This window comes from Camelus ferus, chromosome 18 (assembly GCF_009834535.1).
Source record: "Camelus ferus isolate YT-003-E chromosome 18, BCGSAC_Cfer_1.0, whole genome shotgun sequence".
Classification (NCBI taxonomy): domain Eukaryota; kingdom Metazoa; phylum Chordata; class Mammalia; order Artiodactyla; family Camelidae; genus Camelus; species Camelus ferus.
The window spans coordinates 7,495,804-7,522,684 of record NC_045713.1 but is presented as its reverse complement, the minus strand read 5'-3'; the positions used below and the strand labels follow the sequence as shown (position 1 = coordinate 7,522,684).

The following is a 26,881-nucleotide window of genomic DNA, read 5'->3' as shown; positions in this document are numbered from 1 at the left end:
GTTGCTCATTTACAAAATTTCCCGCAGTCTTCCTCCATTGTCTTTCCATTGGCAGGTGTGGTTAGCTGCCAGGCTCTGGTTTCAATGGGCCAGGGTTCAAATCCTGCCTCAAGTTTGCTTACTAACTCTGCAGCTTCTGGCGTGTAAGATAGTGAAAAGTACCAGCTACACGGGATTGTATTCATGAGATCATGTTAGTTTCAGTAGTTATTTTTGAGTTTAGCAGGAAAGTCCTCTTTAACGTGAACAAGCTCATTTCCTTAATCTTCTTTCCTGGCTCAGCGTATCATATGTGCCTCAGCAACCCTGTACTCCAGGTGCGGTAGGTGTTGGGACCCTGACCCTATCTCTAAGGTTTTTCTTTCTCTTTAAACCCATTGGTACCATGGTACATGCTCCAGGCAAAACTGGGAGGCCTGCGTATGGAAGGGACACCAGGTGGGTTGGAACGGCAAAGGGAGAGAAGGACAGGCTGGACTGAGGGTGTAGGTAACGGATTTTGGCCCGGCAGGGTCAGCGTGGCCTGTGATCATGAAGAAAGGATGTGGAGGTGGGTGGTAAAGCAGGGCAGGAGAAGAGCCGAGCAGGCAAGTGGGCTGCACACGGGACAGTGGGGATGAGGAAGCAACAACCGGTTTAGATCCTAAGTCCACTTGGGCGATGAGGGGCAAGTGGAGAAATCTTGTGTCCTGCAACCCTTCCTTGAGAGGAGGACAAACGCCGAAGGAGGTCCCCATCCAGCTCCCCAGCGGCCTCTAGAGAACCCGCGATCGAGATTAGACCTCCGAGCTGCCTAGATGGGACCCGGAAGTGCGCGCCCAGGAACCCGCGTTTCCAGGCGTCCCCTCTGGAGGCCCAGGTCGCCGGCACTGGGCGCTCGGCGGGCAGAGAGTGAGTGTCGGGGTCCCGCGACCCCGGGCTGGCGGGAGAGGGGCGGGCGGGCGGCGCGGGGCGGCGGCGGCGGCGGCGGGGACTTCCGCGGGGCGCGGGCGGGGGGCGCTGCGGGCCGGGCGGCTCCTCGGCGGCGGGGCCCAGCCTGCCCGCCAGGCGGACGGAGCCTCCCGGGAGACGCCACCCACCGTTTTCCCTACATCTGCCCCCTTGTCGCTCTTTCCTGAAGTGACTGCTGGTCCCTCGTGTCGGGTTCTGAAGAGCATTTAGACAAGATCTTGGCCTTGGAGCGGCACCGGGGAGTGGACCCAGCCCATGGAGAAGCTGCCTGAGCATATGTCTCCGGAGTCCCTGTGTCCATCCCCCGAGCAGGAGCCTGGAAAGAGCAAGGGTGAGGAGCTGACCTAGCTGACTTTCTTTGTCTAAACTTTGTCCTTCCCACCAAGCCCTCAGATCAGATGGACACGATTAACCGTACACTTAGAATTGTCCTGGTGCCAGACACTGATTCTTTTTTGTTTTTAATTCAAAGCTCTATACCACGTAAATAAAGCCAATAACTGTTTCCTCTCTAACTGTGTGGAACAAACCTGCAGACCTGCAGCAGCACTGTCCCTAGCACCGTCTTGAGGATCTGTCATTCCAACACCTGTTAACTTTTTTTTTTTTTTTAAGTGGCGGTGCTGGGGATTGAATCCAGGACCTAGTGCATGCTAAGCACACACTCTACCACTGAGCTATACTCTCCTCCCACTGGTAGTTTTTTTGGTCTTTAGAGAAGCTCGGTAAATGTGCGAATAAATAAATGAATGAACCCAGCCACGTGTGTCCCATACCCCAAGTACCAGGAAAAGAGTGCCTCCCGAGTTGTGTTTCATCATTAGGGAAGATATGTTTTCCACCTAAGGTGTAAACTTCAAGAGGGTGGCTTGCCTGTGGAGTACAGTAGACAGGCCAGCCACCTGCTGATGGAAAATGAAGTTAAACTGTAAATACCAGCATTTTAATTTCAATCTGCTGTCCCAAGATTATCTGGTATGTGCCTGGCCTTTAAAAAAAAATGGACTTGGATTATTTAATTGGGAGACAAAGGCATATATAACCCTCATCGTGAGTTTTGAGATGGTTTACGCTTGGGGGTTTTCTTTTACACATTTAGCCTTCTAATGATGCTTTCAGCTGATTTTTAACTCAAGTATTTATTGAGTTGTTACTAGAAGGTGCTGAGACTAAGATGAAAGAAAACCTAATCTCTGCCCACCTACCAGCTTGGAGTTGAGTTGGAATAGTTTTACCTGTGAGAGGCTACAGGACAGTAAACAGTGTAGAAGTTCACAAGAGGAGGTCCCTATGAACTGGGTATTGGCCCAGGAAGCCTTAGAAAGTCAACAGTTTGGTCTTGAAAGAATTTAGAGTAAGAGAAGAATCAGGTTTTAGGTGAGAGGGGTAGGCCTTAGCACAGGCTTCTCGCTGTGAGTCTAAGAGACCAAGTGTCTTATTTGCCTTCCTGAAATACTTATTTATATTTGTCCATACTGCATAGCCTGGCATTCAGGGTTCTCCGCGGTGTGGTCTCAACCCAACTTTAAAGTCTTCATCTCAGTGTTTCCCCAGACAGACCAGCAAGACTGGTGTGTCTGCACATGGTGATGCTGAAGACACTTTGCACCATCCACCGTTGTGCCTTTGGGCCCTTTTCCTGCGTTGCCGTCCTCTCCATTCTCTGTACCTAAACCCCACACATCCCAGCCCCCCATGCTTGAAACTTCGGCACAGGGCAGCCTCCTCCATGAAGCTTCTGAATCAGACTGGGCGCGTTGGAGGAAGGAAACAAACAGAGACATTTACGTGGAAACCTGCAGGACTTGGTAGTGGAGCAGTTGTGGGAACTTGGGTGCACTTGCCTCTGTTCCCTTTGCTGTCACACCTCTTAAAAAAAAAATCTTCACCAGTCACTATTATCTTTGTGACTCCCCTTCACTTCTCAGTGCGGAGCACTTCTTTTGCTCCAAGGAAACAGGTTATATCCGGATTGCCAGTGGCTTGACTGATGGATCCACTGGACACATTTTTTTTCACCCCTAATTTGTTTGACCCCATGATATTTTTGTTGATGTGATCACTATTCCTTGTGACTCTTGTTCTTTGGTTTTGGAAGCACCGTTTTATCCTGGTCCTGCCTCTTGCCTCCTCAGGGCCTTTCCCACCCCTGTTGTTCCACCTGTTTCCTAAACATCGATTTTCTCCAAGACTGTTCTCGGCCCTCTTCTCTTTTTCCTCCTGTGGGTGATCTTGTCCCCTTCTTATGACTTTAGTGTCCACTGTATGCTGCTCTTGCTTCCCACTGAACTGGATGTTCCTAGGCGTCCTTCCGGGCCAGTCTGTTCTGCCACCCCCGCCTCCCTCCCTTCCAGTGACTACCTTGGCTAATTTTAGTAAGTGCTTTTCCCAAGCCAGGAAACTGGGCGTCATCCCCTACATTCTCCTCTCTTCTATATTCACTTGGCTACCAAATCCTGTCAGTTTTACTTCAGAAAGGCCCGAGTCTGTCGCCTGTCACCTCCACTTCCTCGCTGAGGACGTTGTCTTTCTCTCGGGTTGTTGACGAGCTATTGGTGGCTCCCCCACTCTTGGCTGCCCTCCGTACTGCTGCCGGAGAGAACTTCCCCAGGAACAAATTGATGATTTGATTCTCTGCCTATAGAATAAAGTTCAGAATCCTGAGTACGGCATATCGCTCTTCATTATCTGTGTGTTTTAAAAAAAAAATTGGTTAGAGTGAATTATTATTTTTTTGTCTCTTCATTATCTGGCTTTATTTTTCTGCCACACATTTAGAGTAGATGTTTTGGTCACACTGAATTTTTTTTATCACTACTCCTTAAACTTAGTATTCCTTTTTATGTTTCTGAGCCTTAACATATGCTATTATTCCTGCCTGGAATTCTCTTTACCTTGTTGATCCTGTTCATTGTAGCTCAGGATGCAGCTCAGTTTCATTCTTGGAGGATGCCAACCCCAAGTCACCCAGGCAGGGGCTGTCGTTCCTAATTGTGCTTTGAAGCACCATTATCATCTCTCTGCCAGTGTCTTATGCGTGCTAAGTGGCTCATATGGTTGTTGAGTGATTAAATCAGAAGGGAAGTATTTAGTTTCCTAGGACTGCTGGAACAAATTGCAACTGCATGGCTTAAAACAACAGCACTGTTTTCTCTCACAACTCTGGAAGCTAGAGTCCAAGAGGGCCAGGCTCGCACTGAAGGCTCTAGGGGAGAATCCTTCTCTGACTCTTTCTAGCTCCTGGTGCCTCCCGGCCATCCCTGGTGCTCCTTGACTTGTGGCTGCATCTCTCCAGTCTCTGCCTCCACTGTCACAGGGCCTTCGTTCCCGTGTTTCTGTGTCTGAGTCCTCCTCTCCTTTCTCTTATAAAGATACCAGTCATTGGGTTTAGGGCTCACCCTAATCCATTATGGCCTCATCTTCACTATTTACCTCTGCAAAGACCCTATTTCCAAATTAGGTCACATTCTGAAGTGCGCATGAATTTGGGGGAGGTGGGGCACCGTCAGACCCAGTACAGGAAGCATTGCTCATTTCTTCTGCTGTTAGAAGTCAGTGTGCTTGGGGTCACACAGTTTTGTAGATAAACCACTTGAAGAGCTGTGTAGATCTCCCCCTCCCTTTAAGTGAGAAGCAAATCAGTCTAGAAACATTTTTTTTAAACCTTCACCCACAGGAACACATTTGACGTGCCGTACTCTTTCAGAGGCAGCTGCTCTCTTCTTGGGCTTGTCTCGCTCTGTCTCAGATTGGCCACTGTCTGTCGAGGCATTCCTGGGGGTCCTGCCACCTGCCAGAGTTTGGATCCAAGTTTTTGATATTTCTTCTGCAAATGGCTCAAACCCATGAGGAGATAATACCTCTCTGAATTCTATTTAAGTCTCAGTCCTGAAGAGGTTTTATAAATGGTCCTTTTGGGACCCTCTGTGATTTATAGATTCTTCCCTTGATGGAGTAGAACTTCCTTTTAATGGATTGCTAGGAAATAATCAAGAGCATTTAAAAGCCTGTAATGTGTGCAGAGTTCTTTGTGTAATGCTGGGATTGGAGGAAAAGGAAGATATCTTTTACTCTAGAGATGCTTTCAGTATAAATACTGAAGGGAACACACAAACACACAACTAAACATTTCTAAGGAGAGGTCCGAAGACAATATGGTTAGACTCCATGAGGGAGGCAGGAACCGTACGCTTTAGAGATTCAAAGGAAAGAGGTCACTTCCAGCTGGGGGTTGGGGCAGGGTTAGATTTCAGGAAGGAGGCTGCCTGTGACCTGGGTCTTGAAGGGTGGATAGGAGTTTGAGAGGTGAAGTTGGAGGGAAGGCTCCTGTGGGTGGAGAGAGGAGGCTCAGCGGAGAAGCAGGTGTGTGGGGATGTAAATGTTCAGATTAACTGGAGTGCAGAGAAGATGTGACAGAGGATGAGACTGTGAAACAGGCAGAGTGGAGTTAGATCGTGGAAAATGAAGGCCAGGCCAAAGAGTTGAGATTTTGTTTGGCAGAAGTTGAAGTATGTTAGCTTTGCTTAACAGGAGGATAGCCAGGGAATGTTGCAAATCAAGAAAGAGAATCTGATTTGTTTAGTGCGAGAAGTGATTAGGACCTGACTTTAAGGTATGAGCAGTGGTAATAGGGAGGCAGGGACAAAATCAAGAAGTTGTGCTGGAGGTAGAAGCAGTAGCACTTGTTTACTGCACAGACGTGGGGGCCCAGTCACTGATCATTGTAACCGCACCCCAACCCCACTTTTCATTTTGAAGAATGTTAAAGCTACAGATGAGTTGCAAGAATACGCTACCAAATACTCACACGCCAGTGTCTGTGCAGGGTGGGGACGTGTTGCTCTCGGGAGACTGGTGTGAGAGCCGCCACATGGAGATCTTCCTAGATTCTTGGAAGTGCTGCAGCTGTTTTACAGATGTCCCCTGTCTTGGTCAGTGGGACACTGTCTGTCCAGCTGTTCAACCCAGAGATAAACCTTCGTCTCCTTCGTATCCATGTCTATCGGTCAGTAATCCCGTCAGTGCGACCGTCAACATTTTCTCCAGAGTCTGAGCACATTTTATTACCTTCTCTGCCGCCGCCTGGGTTTAGGTCGCTGTCATCTCTCACCTGGATTATTACAGCAGCCTGGCTGGTTCTCCGTCCAACGCCTTCCCGCGGTCTACACAAGACAGCAGCCAGGGTGATCCCGCTAAAATGTCGGATCTTGTCTTCCTCTGGTCGGAAGCCTCCAGTGGCTTCCTGTGCCACTCAGTGAAAGCAAACCTCTTACAGACCTGTACCTACAGCCCATAAAAGGGTCCTCTGATCCCCTTTTTTATGTCTCTGACCTCATTTCGTACTACTCTCCCTGTTGCTTATTCCACTCCAGTCACACTTGCCTCCTTGAACACCCAGGGCCTTTGCACTTGCTGTGTCTTCTGTGGGTAAAGCTATTTCCCAGACAGACTTCTCTCCTTCAAGTCTTTGCTTATGCCATTTTCTTAGTCCTTCTTTGACTGTGATGTTTAAAGTTGCAACGTTTTGGCGTACTCCCCTGTCCCCTGCACCCTAATCCTTGTTCCTTGCTTTTTCCCCTCAATAGCACTTTTATGACCTTTCAGCAGTATGTAATTTACGTAGTTTATTATCTATCTCCCTTACTAAAATGAAAGATCTTAGAGGCTTTTTTGTCTGTTTCAGCCACTGATGTATCTCACTGTCTGGAACTGTACATGGAATGTTTCTGGTGCTCAATAAAATGCGCCGAGTGTCACATGACTTGTGAAGATGAGAAGTATTTCTGGATTTGTAGGAGAAGGGCCACCTTCAGCTTCATGGAGAAGGTGATACTGAACAGGGCCTGAGAGCAACGAGGTTGACATTCTTGACTTTGACGGGCAGGCGGCCAAATCTCGGGCAGTGGGTCAAATAAAGGGCACATCCTTTAGAATGTAAGCCTTCGCATGTTGTGGGAGAGAATGAATAGAGTGGTTCAACAGATGGTAAAGAACTTTGTGTAAGGAGATCAGAATGGGGCTGGAAGACAGGTGGGGACCAGATCAGGGACATATCAAAGAAACCTTAGTTCCTGCTCCCACGAGATTGCAGTCTGACAGATAAGGTGACACATGTGCAAGGGGATGTGAAAACATTAAGCCAGTCATCCATTCACACCTGTCAGAATGGCTGTCATCAAAAAGACAAGAAATAACAAGTGTTGGTGAGGACGGGGAGAAAAGGGAACCCCCGTGCACTGTTGGTGCAGCCACTATGGAAAATGGTAGGGGGGTTCCTCAAAAAAATTAAAAATAGAACTGCCATAGGATCCAGCAATTCCACTTCTGGGTGTTTATCCAAAGGAAACGAAATCATTATCTCAAAAAGATATCCTGCACCCACATGTTCACTGCAGCATTATTTACAGTAGCCAGGACATGAAAGCAGCTTAAGTGTCCATCGACAGATGAATGGATGAGAATGTGCTATAGATGTGCACAGTGGAATATTATCCAGCCATAAAAAAGATGGAATTCCTGCCATTGCAACAAGGATGGACTTTGAGGGCATTATGCTAAGTGAAATAAGTCAGAGAAGGAGAGATACTATATGACCTCACTTGTATGTGGAACCTGAAAAGTCCAAACTCACAGATATAGAGAAGAGATTAGTGGTTGCCAGAGGTGGGGGGTGAGGAGTGGGAGAATTGGATGAAGGGGGCCCAAACTTTTGGTTATAAGATAAATAAGTCCCAGGGATGTAATGTACAATTTGGTGACTATAGTTAACAGTACTATATTGTATATTTCAAAGTTGCTTAGAGTCGATCTTAAAAGTTCTCATCACAGGAAAAAAAGTGTGAAAAAAGCAAAACCAAAACAATATCTAGACTGAGTGTACAGAAGATGAGGGCATATCTGGAGATGGAGAACAAGGGTAAATATGTTTCTGTGATAAGATAGTCACAGGTAATAAATTCCTTAAAGGCAATTTCCATTCCCCCAATAAAATCAGGGCTGCCTATGTTTGAGGCTTTTACTGCTGATGGAAATGCTGCATTGGATATTTCTCGGCACCCTCTTCCAGAAAGATCCCTGTAAGCAGAGGGCCTGCTTTCTCTAGTATCACTGCACTTTAGTAAGCCATGCTTAATAAATAAAACTTAAGAGGAGAAAAGAATTAAAGTAAACAGGAGATGTTTTTCTGTCATCTCCTTTCAATGCAGCCAGGGTGCAGAATTGGCTTTTGTGTGTTCTCTTAGAGTTGAAAAGATTTGGAAGTATTTCTCACTACCCTATGCTTCATATTGTAAACAACCTTTCCTCCTCTTCTTCCCCTCCCTTTATCAAATCCCCCCATTTTGCAAAAAGTTTCCAAAAGGTGCATAAAAAGTCCGAGTATGTCCACGTTTGTAAGTGAGCATCTGCGTGTAGAGAGAGATTCTCAACAGGAGAGAGGAAGGCACTGGGATCTGGTTATGGGAAGGGAGCCTTTCCTGTTACCACAGTGACAATCCATGTGGCCAGGGTACCATGTGGACAGAGCCTCTGCTGTGAGGTTCCCCTCTTATTATCCGCTCAGTCCCTGTGCCTCCCCACACGTAGCCCCCAGCATCAGCCTTCCTGTATTCTGAGCTTAACTCCGCTTCCCTCAGACTCTGCTTTCCTGTTCTGCTAATTCCAGTGTATCTGTCCGGTCAGGTATTCGTGTGTAAACCCCAGCTTCGGTTTCCCCTCCACGTCTCCAGCTCTGCTCCACTTGTACCCATCTTTTCCCTACGTTGCAGGGCCATTTTTCATGCCTCTTGGAACCAAATAGCCTGGAATACTTTGACCATCCCATTTCCCACCAGGAGTTTTTATTGTTACATATACCTTTTTTGTATTTTCTATCAGATGGTGAGACCTGGACTGAGGATCAATTAATTATAAAGCAGAAAACTCTTGAAGTAGGGACACAACTACATGAAGGAGATGAATGTGAACAAAACAAACGTGAGGGACCCTTTGAGTGTGGACGAAACTTCTGTAATACCGCACACTTTATCCACCAGCCACAAGTTCTTATTGAAGAGAAACCCCAAATGTGTAACATGTATGGGAAATTATTCAGGCAGAGCTCATACATTATTCAGCATGAAAAAATCCCCATGCAAGAGAAACCTTACGAGTGTCGTGAATGTGGAAAAGCCTTTGGTCATAGTTCAAATCTTATTCAGCATCAAAGAATACACACTGAAGAGAAACCCTATGAATGCAGTCAGTGTGGGAAGACCTTCCGGCGCAGCTCACACTTAATCCAGCATCAGATAACCCATACGGGGGAGATGCCTTATATGTGTAATGAATGTGGAAAAGCGTTCAGCCGGAGCTCAAGTCTTACTCGACACCAGAGAATCCACACTAGGGAGAAACCCTATGAATGTGCCGAATGTGGGAAGGCCTTCAGCCAGAGCTCACATCTGATAGAACATCAGTGAGTTCACACCAAAGAGAGACCATATGAGTGCAGTGACTGTGGGAAAACTTACAGTCGTAACTCACACCTCATCGAACATCAGAGAGTCCATACAGGGGAGATGCCTTATGATTGTAATGAGTGTGGGAAATCTTTTAGTAGGAGTTCACTCCTTATCAAACATCACAGAATTCACACTGGAGAGAGACCCTATGAATGTAGTGACTGTGGGAAGGCCTTTAGTCGGAACTCCCACCTCACTCAGCATCAGAAGACTCACTGTGGAGTAAAACCTTCTGAATGTAAAGAATGTGGGAAAACCTTCAAGAATAGTCCATACCTTACTGATCACCTGGAAATCCATACAAGAGAGAAACTGAGTGAATCCTTTGCTGGGAATTCAGCTTTTATTGAATGTCAGAGAATGCGCACTGGGAAGAAAACTTGGCTGTAGTGAGTGTGGATAGCCTTCAGTCCTAGTTCAGGTCTTACTAAGACCTGAAAACTGACAGTGGCCAAGTATTTTGGACGTGTTCAATGCAGGAAGACCTTTAGACAGAGTTCCTGCCTTACTCAGCGTCAGCAGGTTCACTTTGGAGGAATGATGGCCATGAGGAGAGCCTTGCCATGTGTCGGGGGGACATGAAAGGGGCACGGTGTGACACTCCGGGGGGGTGACTAAAGGAGAGCCTGTAGGTAGCTCTGCTTTTTATTTGATTTTGAGGATCTACATCAGAGGGAGATTCCCTGGTTTGTCTGTCAGATCTCCATAGTCATCTTTTGAAAATGGAACAAATTAGGACCATTCCAGAGAAGAAGGAATCAGGGATTCTGGATTCAGGCCCAGAGATCAGGAAAGCGGTGGGCTGACCTTTGAACCCAATAGCTCTCCTGTGTCATCTGACCTGTTGTAACTATACTTGGAAATGGCTCTGGGAGTCTTCTTGGACCAGTGTTTTGCACCTCAGTGTCCTGTAGGCTACTGGATCTCTTTTTGTCTTGTGTGACATGAATGCTTTTAATAAATGGGCACCTTTTCCAAGCCAGTTAATTTCTCAGTATACCACGTCGTGGGCTTTAGTGGGCGGAGCTGCTTTTGTCAGACTTCCCCGTCCTGTCTTTTTGCCTTTGTGTTGGTGTGAACCACAGGGAGATGCTTGGGAGCAGCAGTTTTTCGCAGCCCACACCTGTTGTTGCTGAGGTGCTGACTCTCCTCCCTGGGGCGCAGCGGCAGCTGGGCCTGACACTGGTCTGCCTGCCCCGGCTTCCGTTCTGCCTTCCCTGGGCCAGGTGTGTGTGTGTGTGTGTGTGTGTGTGTGTGTCTCCCTGCCTGGGCTGTGTGTCTGTGTGTGTGTGTTTCTCCTTATGGCTTTACTTCTCTAACTGAATCCTGGTCATACACCTGCTTGCTAACTTACCAAAAATACCTATTTATTTCAAGTTTGGGTGGAGAAAAGTGGTAAATGTCTGGCTGTTTCTTAAAAAGAACCTCAATAATAATAAGTCTCAGGATTTGCTATCAGGAGCATCTACTGTTCAGACTCCTTTGTAAGAAAAATTCCATCACAGCTCGAGGCAGAGCTTCCCTACCGTGTACTTGTCGAGGGAAAAGTTTGCAAAGCAGTTGAAGAGTATGATATGTAATTGACTGATAAAAATTAAAAAAAATCAAAACTTCTGAGCACCCGTTTATCATGAGCATTTTACTTATTAAAGGAAATTCCAGAATAACTACCAGGCAGTACATAGTTAGATTTATTCTAGGTCTAAGAGAAATACCTAGTTTGTTGTGAATGTTTATTTTTTGATTGCAAAAAATCAGATTAATGGTTCCTCCCATTGGTATGGATTAATGATGATCTAAACTATCAGTGAAAACTGTACTTGTGTTGGAGACGTGACATTGAAAGTTGCCTTTCTTTTGTAGCCTTGTCCATGCCTGGTCTGGTGCTGTACACACAGGAGGTGTTCAGTGGCTGCGGAATGAATCTGTTTTACTGGAAACCAAAGTCTTGTTTGTCTCAGCTCTCCTCTCTGCACTCCACTGCCTTCCCCCACCATTCCTACAGGTGATCATCAGCTCTCAGTAAGGGTCACCCTGCCGTCTGGATGCCCTGAGTGTGGGCTCTGTGAGGTCGGGTCTGAGCTCTGAGCCGCCGTTGAGCCCACTTAATCCACTTGGCACGCGACCCTCCTCAAGTCCCTCCCACCCCCTTGTACCCAGAAAGGGCCCTTTCTGCGGTGTCTGAGAAGCCTCAGGGGTGAGGCAGGGCTTGATGAGTTGGGATTGAAGGCAGGGTAGGATTCTGGTTGGCAGAGGAAATAACAGAGAAGGACACCCCAGGACAAGGTGAATGTGTGTGGGGTCACAGGCCAGGGCTCGAGGGCGGAGGTGTCCACAGAGGTCAGGAAAGGGGAGGAAAGTTTGCCTAGCAGTATCAGAAGCACTAAAGCAGGACTCTGGTTCTTTGGCACAAATATCACTAATGGATATGTTAGTTCATCCAGCTGTTGGAGCTCAGGTGAGCACAAGGCGACCAGCTCATCCCAGTTTGCCAGGACCGTCTCGGTCTTGGCCTTGAAAGTTTCTGTAAAATGTTCAGTCCTCCACAGACCGGCGTGGCTGATCCCCTGAACCTGTCATGACCTCGTCCCCCCCCCCCACGTCACGGCTCCTAGATGCAGCAAGAGACGGCAGAGCAGAAATTCTCAACCTGGGTCACATGCTGGAGTCACCCGCGCTTTCCAAGTGCCGAGGCCTTGGCCCCAGTCCTGAGACTGTGTGTGGTGTGGTGCGTGGCCTGGGTATTGGGAGTTCGTAGGTTCCCAGGTAATTCTAATGTGCTGCCGAGGCTGAGAATCTTCACAGTAGAGGATATCAGTGCCAAGAGGACACAAAGAGGCCACATAGGATCTGATGGCTTTGTCACTGAGGGCTAGTGAGAGGGCTGGGCTGGGGGTACAGAGAGCCTCCAGGGCCCATGTGAAAGGAAAGGGGGTCCCAGGCTGGGTGGAAGGAGCGATGGGAGGGGACCATTGCACTGGGTGGAGCCAGCTATTGGGTGGGTTCCCTGAGGGCAGTCAGCTGGGAGCAAGGGCCTGCTCCTTGCCAGATTCTGGTTCTGTTACGGGCAGTAAAACTACGATGTGGGGGACTTGGGTTTTCCCTTTGGAGCTTTGGACCAAGGAAGTGCAGAGTCTGGGGGAGTCAGAATTCTGAAGGCCCCAGCCCCAGCTTGTGGGCACTCCACTCCCTCTTCCAGCAGACAGTTCCTTCTTCCCTTGCCTGTCCCTTTACCCTAAATCTAGGAAAACATGAAAACGCTTCTGGAGGAGGCTATCACCTAAACTTATGCACACCTTCTAAAATTTCCTGTCCTGGGAGGGGCTGGCCTGGCAGTCCCCAGCCATGCCTTGAACACAGTTTTGGGTGCCCTGGGTGAGAGGCATTTCCTGTGCTTTAGTTGAAGAGGTCAGAGTCTTTGGGCAAAGAGGAAATGGGAAGAGGAACTTTGGCAGTGGCACCCAGATGTGACTGCTTTAATCCCGCTGAAGGCCCCTCGTGGCCCTCAGGATGAAATCACAAGACCCTTCACATCCCAGCTCTGCCCACTGACTTCTCCAGCCCTCTTGTGGCCACTCCTCCCAGTGAAATTCACTTTGAAATTCACTGGATCCTAGAACACAGAATTTTTCAAACATAGGTCAAGAGCCACAGGGTGGGGAGGAGGGGGTCATAAAGTTAATTTGTTGTAAAGAGTGGCAACCAGATAAGGGTAAAAGAAAAAAGTAGGCAGAATTAGAATGGCGTGGAAAACACCCATTACAAAGGTAAGTGAGACTTCTGTTCCATCTGTGCTGCAAGGGCGCATGTGCGCAAAGCACAGCGAGTGGTGGCTCTCGCTGTAGAGCAGGTGAGAGTCTTTGCGCAGTGCAGTCCCCTCCTGGGAGTTACATTCTATCTAGACGGGCCTCCTTAGCAGGACTTCCCTTGGACTGAATTGTTCTTGCTCTGCAATTCCCATAGCATGCTCTACTTCCTTTGTGTACCAATCACACTTTAAAAAAATGACTAATTCAGTCGCCTGTCTTCTGTGCTGATTGCAGGCGTGATGAGGACAGCGAGCATCTTACCTGTCATTAGAGGAAGCGCTTGTGCTGAGCGACTGAGCCGTAGACCCGGGTTCAGGCTCCGGCTGTGTGTTTTCTTAGGCACGTTCTCTTTTTATTTTTTTCTGATTTTATCTGAAAGATTATATGCAGAGAAGTTGAAAGAATAGTGTAATGAACACCCTGTATATCCTTCATTTAGATGAACAATTATGAACATTTTTCCATATTTGCTTTCTACATATCTATGTTTTTTTCTGAACCATTTAAGTAAGTTCAGATACCTGCACCCTAAATACTATGGCATGCTTCTCTGAAGAGTAAGGTCATTCTCCTGCACAATCGCCACACTGTTAACACACTTAAGAAAAAGAATTTAATTCCATACTACCTTCTAAAATGCAGCCTCTATTTAGATTTCCCCCAGTTGCCCCAAGAATGTGTTTTATAGCTATATTATTTCAAATCGGAGGGAAAAAAAAATCAAGGGTCACATTACATTTGGCTTTCTGCCTCTTTAGTTTCTTTTTATCTAGAATTTTAATCTAGAATAGTTCCACTTTTTTTTTTAATGACAGTGACTTTTGGAGATGTCAAGGACAGTTATTATAATTTTCCACAAAATTGATTCCCTTGTGTTCTTGCGGTGGTATTTAACTTCCTTCTCAGCCCTCTGTGTTTTCTCTAAACTGGAACAAGGTTTAGAGGTTCGATTACATAAATTTTTGACAAGAATACCTCACGGGTGATGTCTCCTTCATACTGTTGTCACCTCAGGAGGCACATGCTGTCAGATCATTCCACCCCAGGTAGTGGCTGCCAGGTCCCCTGTGTAAAGCTATGTTTTCCTTTTGCAGTTAGTAATTTGTGAGGATGGTGAACTCCAGCACCATGTGAAGAATCTGTTTTTCTACAGCCTAATGTTTTTAGGAATCATCCACTATCTTTTAGCAGCTATCCATGTGATAGTTTGGGCATGTTCTTAACCTGAGACTCAGTTTTTTCATTTGCAATCTGGGTAAAATAATGGCTGTGATTTGGATTTGCTGTGTAATGACATTTCAAAGTATTACATAGAGTGTGTATGAAGATGCTGTCATGGGTCTGCCATAATTTCTCCTCTGAGAACACCATCCCCCTTCCTTTTAGAAAGTTCTTACACTGCTCCAGATGATGGCCCAAATCGCTGGCTTCTGAGATGCTCCCACCTGCCTGGCCACTGGACTCATCTTCTTTGGCCAGAGTGGAATGAACTTGTGACCAGAACTGAGCCAATCAGAATGCTTCCCTGGGAAATTTCCAACCAAATAGGGGTGGGAATGTGAGGATGTGAGACTGGAAGTTGACCATTTCCCCTGCCACGCAGACAGTGAAAGCCTGTGGGGTGCAGGGAATCAAAGCCATCTCTCTGAGATCAGGGCAGAGGGGAGCTATCCAGGGGTCTCCCTGGCCTGGCTCCAGTCCTTGCCAGCTGTACCTCTGCCCTGCCCCAGCTAAGCCAATAAAGACCCTGTCTTGCCTGAGCGCTTACAAATTGGGGTCTGAAGCTTACACAGAATCCTGACTAGTATGAGGACCTGTCTTGGGCCTCTCCCAGGTGATTCAGGAAATTAATGGTTCACCTGCTCTCATCCCTTCCTGTTGTCTTTGAAATCGTGGTGGCTAGTGGAGAGGTGTGAGGAGGTGCCAGACACGGTCCTGGATTTTTAAAATTTTAATGTTATGAGTGATAAATGCATTTCCTTGGTGGGTGTAGACTCAAAGCAAGGGGGTCGGTGTGGCCGCTCTTGCCACTCAAACCATCCTCCAGCCCGAACCCTACGCCTATAAGCCAGAGTGCCTCTCTGAAGAGTCTAACCCAGTTTAAAACCTGCCCGCTTTGTGAGAGGTGCAAACAGCTTTATACTGGAGGACAGAGCAGGGGACAGGAATGTGAGGGCGAGGGGGGCCTGAAGGGGGTCAGAGCGCGTGCGCAGGGCAAGGGCGAGGGAGGCCCGGGAGCGGGGAGGATGGGGGAGGAGCGAGGGTCTCGGGGAAGGGGAGCAAACTGGCGGGGCCCTGGGGGCTCAGGAAACTCCGGCTTCTTCCAGGCTCCGGGTTCAGGCTGCTGCTTGTGCAGCCCCTGTGCGGGGTCCGCAGCGACGTCTCTTCCAGGCACTTCTCACGAGCCCCTTTAAGCCGCCCAACAGGAGGACTTACTATTCTTATTCCCGTTTCACAGATGAGAAAACTGACACCCAGGAAGAAGTAACTTATCCAAGGTCACCCTGCTGGTAATGGCAGAGCTGGAATTCGAATTCAGCGGACTTCAGGTTTCTCCAGCCCCAACCCGTTCCCGGCACCGGTGAACGAGGCCGGGACCGCGAACCAACCCGGAGGCCAGGTTCCCCCAGTCGAGGGCCCGGTGAGCGGCGGCGGCGGCCGGACCGAGAGGTGAGCCCCCCCGCCCTCCTCCGCAGGGCCCCGAGGGCTCGGTGGCCTTGCCAGGAAACGGAGCAATCCCTCGCCCGGCCTCGAGGGCCAACGGAAGGTCCGGACCGCGGGCCAAAGGGGCGGACTAGCGGCCGCCGGGAGGGAAGCGCCGCCCGGGAGACGCCGACAGTGCCCCGGCGGAGGGAGGGGAGACCAGCGACGGGAGGACGGGAGCCGAGGTGGCGCCACCGGTCGGTAAGGGGAGGGTGTGGAGCATCCCGCCCCCCGCCCCCAGGCCAAACATTACCCGACGACTGTAGGGACCCGCGGGGCGGGGTTTGGGGGCAGATGGCCAGGTCAGGGCGCATCTCTGAGTCTAGAAAATGTCACTGGGGCTTTGGGGCCACAGAAGGGCCGAGGAGGGTTGTCAGAGGGAAGGAACCTTTGACCAAACCTAAGTCAGTTTGCAGCCCAAGTAGCCACAATTACTGGCGGGAAGGCTGGGGAGTGAGGCTCCCTGCGGCCCAGATGGTTCCCTCCGGGTCCCTGCCCCATTCTAGCCTGGTATACACTTTGTGTTGGCCCCTCTTTCTCTGCCCAGTGTAGTTCTCAGCTGCCCCCGGCTGGCGTGCACAGGGCCTGGGCTGGTGACAGGGCTGCCCCTGGGCTGCTGCACGATGCCTCAGGGGCACTCTCCCAGAGGGAACCCAGGGCCCAGGCTGCCAGATGCCAGTCCAGGCCCCATGGGGAATGCAAGTCTTCTACTTTCCCGTAGCAAAGGCCCTTTTTAAAAATAATAATTAAAACCATCAGTGATAGTAGATGGCAGTTTGTTTTGCATGCCTTTGGCAAAGTCAAACGTCGGCAATCCTGTGTTTCCCCCATTCTCTCCCTGTCTTGCACATTTGGGAATCCCAAACTGAACTGCTGGCCAGTGGCGGCTGGTGGGGAGCGAAGGGCAGCCCTGCAGGATTCTGGTCACTGCCTCTGCTCTGACCCACCAAGAGATCATGGACCAATCAGTTCTTCTCTCCAGCTCTGGTTCTTCATCAGGACAAGGGAATTTGCGAAGCCCCCTTTATATTAACATGTCTATGGTCCTATGAGTCTAGATTATATCAGTGTGTCCCCAAAATTGTGTATCCTTGGCACACAGTCGTCTAGTACTGGCACTCAGGATGTTCTATGCTGGAGGCTGACCTATCCCTGGAGAGCAGCCTGGCGTGGGTGAGGGGGACGAACAGACAGGAGGGGATGTGCCTGGCCTGTCAGTAACCCCAGGCAGGGAGAGGAAAGCACTGCATCGTGTGACAAATGTATGTGTCTCTTCTCCCCAGTAGTTACCAAGAGCCTGCAAGTTCCTGTCTTTTTTCATTCCTGATTCTCCCCATTGGCCTAAGCTGGGCATGGGGCGCCCAGTAAGTACATAGTTAAATTTTGTGAAATGAATGGAAAGTGGCTGGTGACTGGGAGGGTACATGGAGTGGACAGGACCAAGCTGAGCTTTGCAGATGTGGGACTGATAAGGTTTAGAGGAGAAGATAGGGCACCCCCTAGGGAAAGAACCCAGGCTGGGGATGACTGTGGTGTTCCATGAGTGGAGGGAGACATGGTGGGTGTGGGGGCAGGCGGGCGGGCGAGTGCTTGGGAAACTATGAGAGAAAAACTGAGATGATAAGGAAGGCTAATGAGATTAAGGTGTGGGAGAAATGGGGAAGCCAGAATGAGCTCCAGGCTAACGCGGGTGATGGAGAGAATGACTGAAATAGGGAAGACACTGAGGTCGGTTTTAGACAAACTGAGGTTCAGTGGGGTGGGGTGGGGAACAGGACGGGGCTCAGACCATCAAATGGAAATGTCCAGTGTCCTCCATTCCATCCAGAGGGTGGGGGTCAAGATGCAGCTGGCACTCTTATCTGGAGAGCTTTAGACCCAGGACTCAGTGCTCTCCAGTCCAGCCAACTTCATCCTTTTATTTTATTAAATTTTTTTTTTTTAAATTGAAGTATAGTTGATTTACAATGTCAGTGTTAGTTTCTGGTGTACAGCATAGTGATTCATTACACATATATATCCCTCTTTTTCATTATAGGTTATTACAAGGTGTTGACTGTAGTTCCCTGTGCTATGCTTGTTGTTTACCTATTCTATACCGATGTCATCCTTTTAGAGTGAAGGAAGCTGAGGCCCTGAAGTTCAGGTGACTTGTCAGTACTGCCCAGAGGGTGGAGGGAAGATCGAAAGGGGAGCTTTGGAGAGAGGGCAGGATACATTTTTCAGGTGGGAAGAAGAGAAACTGGTGAACAAAAGAGGAGAAAGTGCTTTAGAAAGTTGCCAGGCACTGTTGACAGCATTCAAAGAGGAACAGTTGTTAGTCCTTTTATAAACAGCGTATTTCCTCTGCCATCTGCCATTAGGCTTGTTCTGCTACGGTGATCAGCAGTTGTCAAAGTCTCAGAGACACTCCTTGCCCTCAGCTGCAGTGAGGGGGCCTGCATGGGGCCCGTGGAGAGGCCCCAGTGCCCGGCCCTGCGCGCGGAGAGGAGAGGGAAGTGCCCTCACTCCCAGGGCCTTGTCTTCCCCACTCACAGGTGCAGCTTGGAAGCTTGGTGCTGCCCAGCGTGGTCTGGTCAGGCAGGAGCCTCCAGGCCTGGCTTTGGGCATGACTCACAAAGAAGGGCTGTGGTCTTGGAGTGCCCTCCACCTCCCGTGTCATGTCTCTCTCCCACCTCGTGACGCCCTCCTTTCTGCACCACCAGGTAGCCAGGGTCATCACAGTGCCATCACGATGCCTACCCTCCCTGCAGCACCCCAGGCTTCTGGCCACCCCTCCCCTTCCATGCTTGTCCCCCTCCCCTTCTGGAAAACTCATTCCTCTGGGCAGAGGCAGAGAGGAGAGCAGACTAGTTAACTGCATTTGCTCTCAGGTTGTGAATGGCCACTCCTTTCCCTCAGGCATATTTGCATTTTAGGAGAAGTCAGCCCCCTCCCACCCACAACTTTAACCAAGCACCTGGGCCCTAAGCACTTCAGTTTGCAGGATTTCATTTGCCCCTCCCAGTGACCTCACTGGGCAGGTGTTATCTCCTCCCTTTTTTGCTTGGAGGACCTAAGTGCCTAACTAAGAGTTTTAGGAAGTTCCCTGAGGGTACCCAGCTGGCAAGTGATAAGCTGGGATGTGGTCTCAGGATTCTGAAATCCAGCCAGCAAATTATCTCCCACATCACAAGTGCTCCTTCCAAAAAAGACATCCTTCAGTACATGTGGTGACAAAGAAGCTATCCTTAGCTGAGGGCCTTGACCTCCAGGCCTAGAGGGTACCTAGGACTTCAGGAGGGTCTGTAAACTCTAAAACTGTTTGTGAAATATTCTGTGTGTATATGATCTTTTCTTTTTCAGCTGAGGGCTCCTCCCGGCCAGGTGGACCTTTGTCCATCAAAACTGTAGGTCCTGAGACAAGGATAGTCACTGAGTAAAGGCACTTCACACCCTGGTCTTAGTATCTCCCCCGATCCTCACTCTGAAACCTCAAAAGGCAAATAGCTGACAGCTGACTTGAGAGTTTCTCCTGCGGCCAGTGGGCAGGTGTTAACAGAATTGAGAAGTTAGAGCCATTGAGCTGGGAGAGGTCTGGGATGGCCTAGTCCAAAGAGGTGGAAACTGGGGCTCAGAGAAGGGACCTCCGCACACTCAAGATCGCCCCATCAGTTAGCGGCAAAAAATGTTTTGTGCATTTTTAGGCCTGCCGAAGAGATCTGTAAGGCTGTAAGGTTAATCAGGGCAAAGAAATCAGCATTTCCTGAGCCTCACGTGCGAGCTGACATTTCCGCAGGCGTCGTCATCTCCTTCACACCGAGCTGAGTGAGACGCCCTCACTGTTCCCCTGTGTAGGTGATGCTGACTTTAGAGGACAAGGACATGAAGGGATTCACCTGGGCCACGGCCCCTGCCTTGACCTCCCTGGGCTACCTGCTCATCTTGCTGGCCTCCATCTTTCCCTTCTGGGTGCGTCTCGTGAACGAGGAGTCCCAGGAAGTGTTTTTCAGTGGCCTGTTCGAGAACTGCTTCCATATCAAGTGCTGGAAGCCTCGACCCTTATCCGGTACGGGAGGGGTGGGGCGGCGGGGGTTGGGGAGAGGGAGGTAGGGCCAGCATAGGAGTTGAGGGGGTGACAGGACTGGTTGGGGCAGATAGGACAGAATTTAATACGCCCGTCAGGACATTTTTTCTGAGTCTCCACTCTCTTGGGGTCAGAGGGAAGTAGGCAGCTGGGACGGGGTTAATAATAAGAGGTGGAACACTGGGGTCAGGAGCAAATGCCTCAGCAGCGAAGTTTCTTTCTGGGGTGGGAGTGGCTACGCCGAGGATGGGCTGCCTTTAGTCTCTGCAGACGGTACCCTTTTGGGTGGGCGGGGCATCTAGCCTGGGGAACAGCCTGGTTAGCAGAGCCAGTGGCGGCCCTGCCCAGGCTCTGCGGGTGCTGCCCTGCGGGTCCGGGTGCCCGCGCCAGCCCGCTCTCCCTCCCTCCCCTGCAGTTTACATCATCCTCGGCCGCGTTTTCCTGCTGTCTGCGGTCGTCTTGTCTTTCCTCACCACCTTCATCATGGTGTCCTTTGCATCTCAGCTCTTCCCAAGGACCCGGAAGCACAATTTTGTGTCGGCCTCCGTCAGCTTCCTCACAGGTGTGGAGCAGGCCGGCGGGCCTCAGCCTGGGGAGGGGTCCCAAGGCAGGGAGCCGGGTGGGCTCGGTTTGCGATGTCCGGAGAGAGGGAATTTTTAGGGCCCGCCTCCCCTGTTGCCTTCTCTGTGAAGTAGCTGCCTCCCGCCCCGGGACTGTGATGCCGCTCCTTTGGGGCTTCTGGGCCCTCTGCACGTCCAGCGGGAACAAGCCCTTCCGGCATCTGCCCGGGGGCCTTTCCCCCATAGTCTCTGTCCTAGCGACTGTCACAGAGTCTGGTACAGAGTGATGATATAATTGAACTATATAATATAAGTGAAATATAAATGTTTCTTGGATGAACGAATGGAAGAGACCATCTCTGCCCTTTGGAACCTTTTGACTTTAAAAGGCTGGCCAAGGCCCTACCGTGGGAGGCTCCCAGCAGGTGGAGGAGGTGGAACGCCCACAGTGGGAAAATCAGGTTGAGTTTCATCCAAAGTGTCACACCCAGGGGCCTCGCCTGGGGTCAGCCAGGGAACAGGCACAGAGGGTGCCCGGGAGAGGGATGTCTGCTCAAGGGGCCCCTGGGACGTGAGGCACGTGGCTTTGAGATGAGTTGGGAAGGAAGACGAGACAGGCGCGTGGGGTGGAGGTCATCAGCTCTGAAAGGGCAAGGGGTGCGGGCACAAGACAGGACCCTCCACGCAGGAGCCACACGGGCTGTAGGAAGGCTGGCACCAAGGTGGGAGCCACGGTAGGAGAGCAAGGGCGCCTGTGACCCGCAGGGGCCTGTGCCTTCCTGGCCTTGTTGCTGCATGCGTTGGAGATCCAGAACCTGAGGATGAAGCCCAGCCCCCCGCAGTTCTCCGTGCAGTGGCCTTACTACGTCATGGGCTTTAGCATCCTCCTGTTCATAGTGGCCGGTGAGTGTCTGCAGGCTGGGGCCCCTCTCCGTGCCCTCTCTCTGCGTTCGGGAGCTGTGGATGCTCTGGAGCTGCGCTGTTCAAGACCGGCGTCATTACTTGTGGCTATTTAGCATTAATTAATTAAAATAAAATAAAATTAGAAATTCAGCTCCTCAGTCATGCTAGCCACACTTCATATGTTCAAAACCACATTATTACCTGTCTAGTGGCCACCATGTTGAATGGTACAGATGCAGAAAGTTCTACTGGGCAGCGCGGCTTAGAGCCTCAGCCCAGCCCCGTCCTCATCCTCCCCATCTTATCCACCTTGGCTTTAGAACCAAACCTCCAAGTTTTCAGACTCTCCCTTACACCATCCTGGTTCCTAAGACTTTCTGTTCCTATCTCTTTCTTTATCTTGAAATCTTTGGTCTTACTCCTCACTCTGACCCCTTTATCTTTACACACCCTCATCATCTAAATTCTTAATCCATCTAATTTTGTCCCTCCTCTGAATCCTTTTCCCACTATATACCTAGATCCATAATCATAATCTATTTTAACTTGATTTTATTATACATTGAATATATAACAGAGAATACCTCTGTAAAATACAATTACTTATAAATAAAGGATACATCCGTTGCTTCCACCATCTAATTTAAATACTAGCCACATTTTGTCGAATGCATCGATTGTAAGTTACACACTTATTTTATGTACCACAGAGACAGAAGAATTGATGCCAAATCTAATTCTAAGGTGCCGTATGTAGCTTGGAAGGCACATCCTCATTTCAGAGATGTTAAAATGTGAAAAAAAAAAAAAAGGGCTTTGGGCTTTGTTAAGGTTAATGAGATATGGTAGAACATTAAGTGTTCTGAAGCCTTCCCCCTCCACCATGTGGCTGTCCCTGATTGCACCTTCCTCTCTCCCCTCAGGAGTCAGTCATTCTGAAATTCTTGGCAGTCCTGTTTACTACACGCATAGACATCCTTAAACAATGTATTATTTAGTTTTGCATGCTTTAAAGCTTTATATAATCACACTGTATTTATTCTTCTGGAATTTGCTATGTTTGATCAGCATTATAACCTTGAGATTCCTCCATGTTAATGGGAGGAACTCAGGTTCATTCATTTTTACCCCCTTGAGTACTTAATTGTATACCTAAGCTTTCCTGTGAAAGGAGCATGGCATTTCTCTGGGAGAATTTTAAGCTCATGATTCAGTTTCTTTAATGATTATAGGACTATTCAGGTATTTTATTTCTTCTTGAGTCAGTTTTGCTAATTTATATTTTTCTTTAAATGTGTACATTTTATCTAAGTTTTAAAATTTTATGGACATAAAGTTACTCAAAATGTTTTCTTTTTTGACTTTTTAATCTGTGCTACATCTGAATTCTTTTTTCATGCCTAGTTTTCTCTTTTTTTATTGCCAGTTTTGTCAGAGGTTTATAAATGTTTCAGTCTTTTAAAAGAACCAGCTTTTAGCTTTCTTGACCCTTCATGTTTTGTTTGTTTTCTATTTAATTAACTTTTGCCTCTTACTTTCAACTTTCCTCCCTAATACTGGTTTTTTTTTTTTTTTTTTTTTTTTTTGCATTTATTCTCCTATTCTTTTTTCCAGCTTCTTAAGTCAGGATCTAATAAGCTCATCGATTATTTCTTCTTTTCTAAGTAGGCGTTTGAAGCTCTAATTCCCTTCTAAGGGCTACATCTTTATTTGCGTCTCTCACTTTTATGTGTGGTATTTTTTGTTACTGTTCTATCAAATGCTTTCCAGTATCTCTTACGATTTCTTCTTTGATCCATGAATTACTCTAAAGTATAGTTTTAAGTTTCCAAGCATAAAATTTTTAGTGTATCTTTGTGTTAATGATTTTAATTTAATTTCAATTTGATGAGAGATCATGGTCTATGTAATCTTAATATTTTTAGATTTATTTAAACTTGGTTTATAGCCTAATCTGAGGGCCATTTTCACGTTTCATGTTGAATGCAACCTCTTAACTATAAACATTACACCACGCTTGTTTATTATCTTGTTTACAGTTTGATTTAGAATTGTATTTTACTAGTGAATTGAACTTTTATCATTATGCAGTGACCCTTTTTATTTCTAATAATGCTTTTTGTTGTAAAGTCTGTTTTATCTGATATTACTATAGCTACCTCTCTATTCCTTAGGTTAATATTTGCCTGTTATGTCTTTTACTTTAAAGCTTTCTCTGTCTTCATGATTTGGATGTCTCTTATAGATAGCTTATGACTGAGTTTTTTCATCTAGCCTTTCTTTTTCCTTTTTTAATGGAGGTACTGGGGATTGAGCCCAGGACCTAGTGCGTGCTAAGGATGCGCTCTACCACTGAGCCTGTACCCTCCCCCATAGTGCTTTTTAATGAGGGTCAATTAGAGATACACTCTCTTGTATTTTATTTGTATGCAATTTCTTTCATTTTTCTTTATTAAAGTTAAGTTTTGCTGAACATACATTTTAAAGTGGATAGTTCTTCTCTCAGCATTCAAGATTTTATTCTATACCTTTCCCACTTCCATTCTTGTTTTTGAGGAGTTGGTTCTCTTTAAAAATACCGTTCTTTTTGAGGCAACGTTCTTTTCTCTGAGACTGTCTGTGGTATTTTGCAGGGGGTGGACATCACGTTAGGGTTTGGTGTGTGAACTGAGCATCAGGCGTGGCATCTTCCTGCACTTCTAGGGCGTTTCTGTCTCCTCCCCATGGTCTTTCCCTTCCTGTCCTTTGTGGGGCTTCAGGAAGACTTCTGCTAGACCTTGATACTCTGTCCTACGTGTCTCTTAACTTCTCTTTCATATTTTCTGTCTCTGTCTTTCTGGGCTGCGTTCTCAATACCTTATATAGATGTATCTTCAATTTACCCACTTGCTTTTTAGCTGCGTGCAGCCTGTCCGACCCAGCCATGAAAGCTTATTTCAGTGAATCAATTTTGTAACTGGAAGTTGCATTTTCCTCTAAATCGCATCATTGTATATCCTTTTCCCTTAAACTTTAAATCTATTCTCCAAATACATTTTTGTTATACATGTTAAGCATACTTATTTTATATTCTGTGTCTTAGATGTTTAACAACTGAATTATTTGCCGCTGTTTCTACAGGCTCTTGCCTACTTGTGGTGCCCTGATTTTTGGAAATGTTCTGTGGGTTTTGACCGTGAACTCGTTTTTCTGGAATTTTGTTGTTATCATTGGAAATTCTTTGAGGTCTGTGTTTAAAGTGCTTCCTCAAAAAAGGACTTGCATTTGCTTCTGCCCAGGGTCTGGGTGTACTCCTGCCTGGGTCACAGACAGAATACATAGCTACTGTGACGTTAGCTGCAGACCCACAGAGCAGCTAGCCTGTGCTTATGAATTCTGAGTCGATGCAGGTAACTTCGAAGTTCCAGCTTCATGTGGCTGACTCTTACTAGATTTCCCATCACGGGCTTTCCTTTGATTTTCTGTGTCCCCAGCGGCCAGTGGAATGGAAACTCAGGATCCCCTGGGCTGAGCGTATGTCCCCAAGGTGATGGCTAATTGTGTGCTTGCTTAACTCTAGATTCCTGTTACCGCTCTGGTTTTGGCCTCTAAGAATGTCTTACTCTGATGCCAGCTTGATGATGTATTTGCAAATACGTTTTTGAAGAAATGGTTAGGATTTTTGTTGTTCTCAGTGGGAGAGTGTCTAGTCTGCTGTAAGGCTGAAAGTAGAAGTTGTCTTTTATCTTAGTCGTAGCCTTAATACAGCTTTATTATTCACTCAAGATATCTCTGTTCTTAAGAACACTCATTCTCTTCTTCCTTTCTTTTACTTTACTGAGGGTCTTGAGCAAGTCACGGCATCAAGAGGCCCAGGGTTTGGTGTGACCTTCCTCTCTGAACCTTGTTTTCTGACCTATTAACGGTTAGACAGTTGCTAAGATGCCTTTCAGCCTGGCCACGGCTCCATGAGCTGGTCCATCTATTTGTATGCCTTGTCCTTTGACGCAGACTGTTTTCCCTCCTGTTTCTGCAGTGGTCTAAACACGAGGGGAGAACCGGGGAGGGCAGGTGCAGGCCAGAGGGAGTCACCCATCAGAGGAGGGAGTTTCCGACCTCCGGGGCATGGCGCCTGGCACCCTCCCTCTCCTGACCCCAACTTCTGCCGTTACCCAGGTGCCATCTGCCTCGTTCAAGAAACAGCCTGCCTTCGCTGCCGTTTGTTGCCCATTTCCCAGAATTTTGAGGAGACCCAAGGGATCTCGCACCTGGAAAACCTGGAGAGTCTGGGAGGAGAACTGAGCACAATACAAAAGGAGACACTGCTGAAGGAAGAAACAATGATCTAGCCCAGGCTAGGCTGCGCTCTGCGCTCCGTCGGGCCGTGCGCGCGCCCGCGGGCCTGCGTAGGTGGCCCCCGCCTCGGCCAGCCTCCGCACTTCTGATGAGGCTCTTGGGTGTCAGGATCGGCCCTCCACGCCCCTGCTCACGGGGACTCTATCTTGCTTGTGTTTGAAATTTGTTAAAAGTTTTTTTAATTCTTCTGAACTTCCTGAGTGGTTTTTATTTTAGTTGTGGGGGGTGGGGAACAGGGGTTTTCAATAAAAGAATGACTAATGTCTGTTAATCCGTACCTCAAAAAACCAGTCTGGAGCCTGGAGGGCAGGGTGGGTGGGAGGCATATTACAAAATGATCAAGTGACGTGAGCTTTTGTAAAACAAAAACTCAGCAGAATATAATCACGACAGAAGGTGTCTGAGTTAGTGATACTAAAAAGAAAAAGTGATGTCCCCAGACAAAAGTGCGACTCCGTGCAGGAGACGTTTCTCAAGTGTGTGTTGGAGGGAAGGGCTGGGAGTGGTAAAGGTGGAAGCCTCCCCAGGATTGAGCTCCCAGGTCTGGAAGTCTGAGCGTAAGAAGCCGTGCCTCTGGGGAAGGCACAGGCAACTTAGCCAGTCGTGTCGGCCTTCCACCCCTTCACTAGAGCCGGAAGCCTCCTGAAGGCACCTCCGAGTGCCCCCTTCACAGTCCTGAAGGTGCTTTCAGACTGGGGAGCACTCTGCTTCCCAGCTAGGATGGGTGTAGCTGGGAGGTACAGGTGCCCTGGGGCAGCGGGAAGGCTGGAACGGTGATCCGAGCCCTCTGCTGGCTTCACACCCACCCTTCATCTCAACAGCACCAGTAGCAGTGCCGCCCCTCCTCTCTTTCTAAAGAACACGGATGTGGGAAAATCTCTTAGAACTTAGGCAGTGCAACCTCCAAATAAGTCCAGGGAGCTGTGCGTATCTTTCTGGAGAGAGGATGTGGTGGATGAGGCTAGAATCAGTTGGGCTCTGTTGTGACTATTAGACATTGTTCATTAAAGGCTGACCTGGTGTAGTGCCCCATGGGGGTGCGCAGAGGTGTCA

At 48.3% G+C, this 26,881-nt stretch overlaps 1 protein-coding gene and 1 pseudogene across 5 annotated transcripts; both read left to right on the top strand.

Moving 5' to 3' along the window:
* The first annotated feature begins 354 nt into the window (after positions 1–354).
* LOC106728468 lies at positions 355–11,302 on the top strand (annotated as a pseudogene).
* Positions 11,303–15,967: 4,665 nt separating this feature from the next.
* On the top strand, positions 15,968–26,020 carry TMEM225B (transmembrane protein 225B). 5 transcript variants are annotated; one of them, XM_032459773.1, is made up of 7 exons: positions 17,248–17,328; positions 18,003–18,110; positions 18,502–18,669; positions 19,802–20,012; positions 20,446–20,592; positions 21,356–21,493; positions 25,649–26,020. In XM_032459773.1, the coding sequence occupies exons 3-7, from the start codon at positions 18,625–18,627 to the stop codon at positions 25,819–25,821; spliced, it is 714 nt and encodes a 237-aa protein (XP_032315664.1). In that variant the 5' UTR covers positions 17,248–17,328; positions 18,003–18,110; positions 18,502–18,624; the 3' UTR covers positions 25,822–26,020. The 5 variants fall into 5 exon arrangements, with proteins under 5 accessions (XP_032315666.1, XP_032315667.1, XP_032315664.1 ...); XM_032459775.1 differs by lacking the exons at positions 18,003–18,110; positions 18,502–18,669 and adding an exon at positions 15,968–16,161; XM_032459776.1 differs by lacking the exons at positions 18,003–18,110; positions 18,502–18,669 and adding an exon at positions 15,968–16,165.
* Positions 26,021–26,881: the final 861 nt, after the last annotated feature.

What these genes read in the sequence shown, in the direction of transcription:
- TMEM225B (XM_032459774.1), top strand. Translation starts at nt 18,625, where the DNA reads ATGTCTCTCTCCCACCTCGTGACGCCCTCCTTTCTGCACCACCAG. An exon ending in CTCCGTCAGCTTCCTCACAG is followed by an intron (nt 20,593 to 21,355) that starts GTGTGGAGCAGG and finishes TGTGACCCGCAG; the next exon opens with GGGCCTGTGCCTTCCTGGCC. An exon ending in CCTCCTGTTCATAGTGGCCG is followed by an intron (nt 21,494 to 25,648) that starts GTGAGTGTCTGC and finishes GCCGTTACCCAG; the next exon opens with GTGCCATCTGCCTCGTTCAA.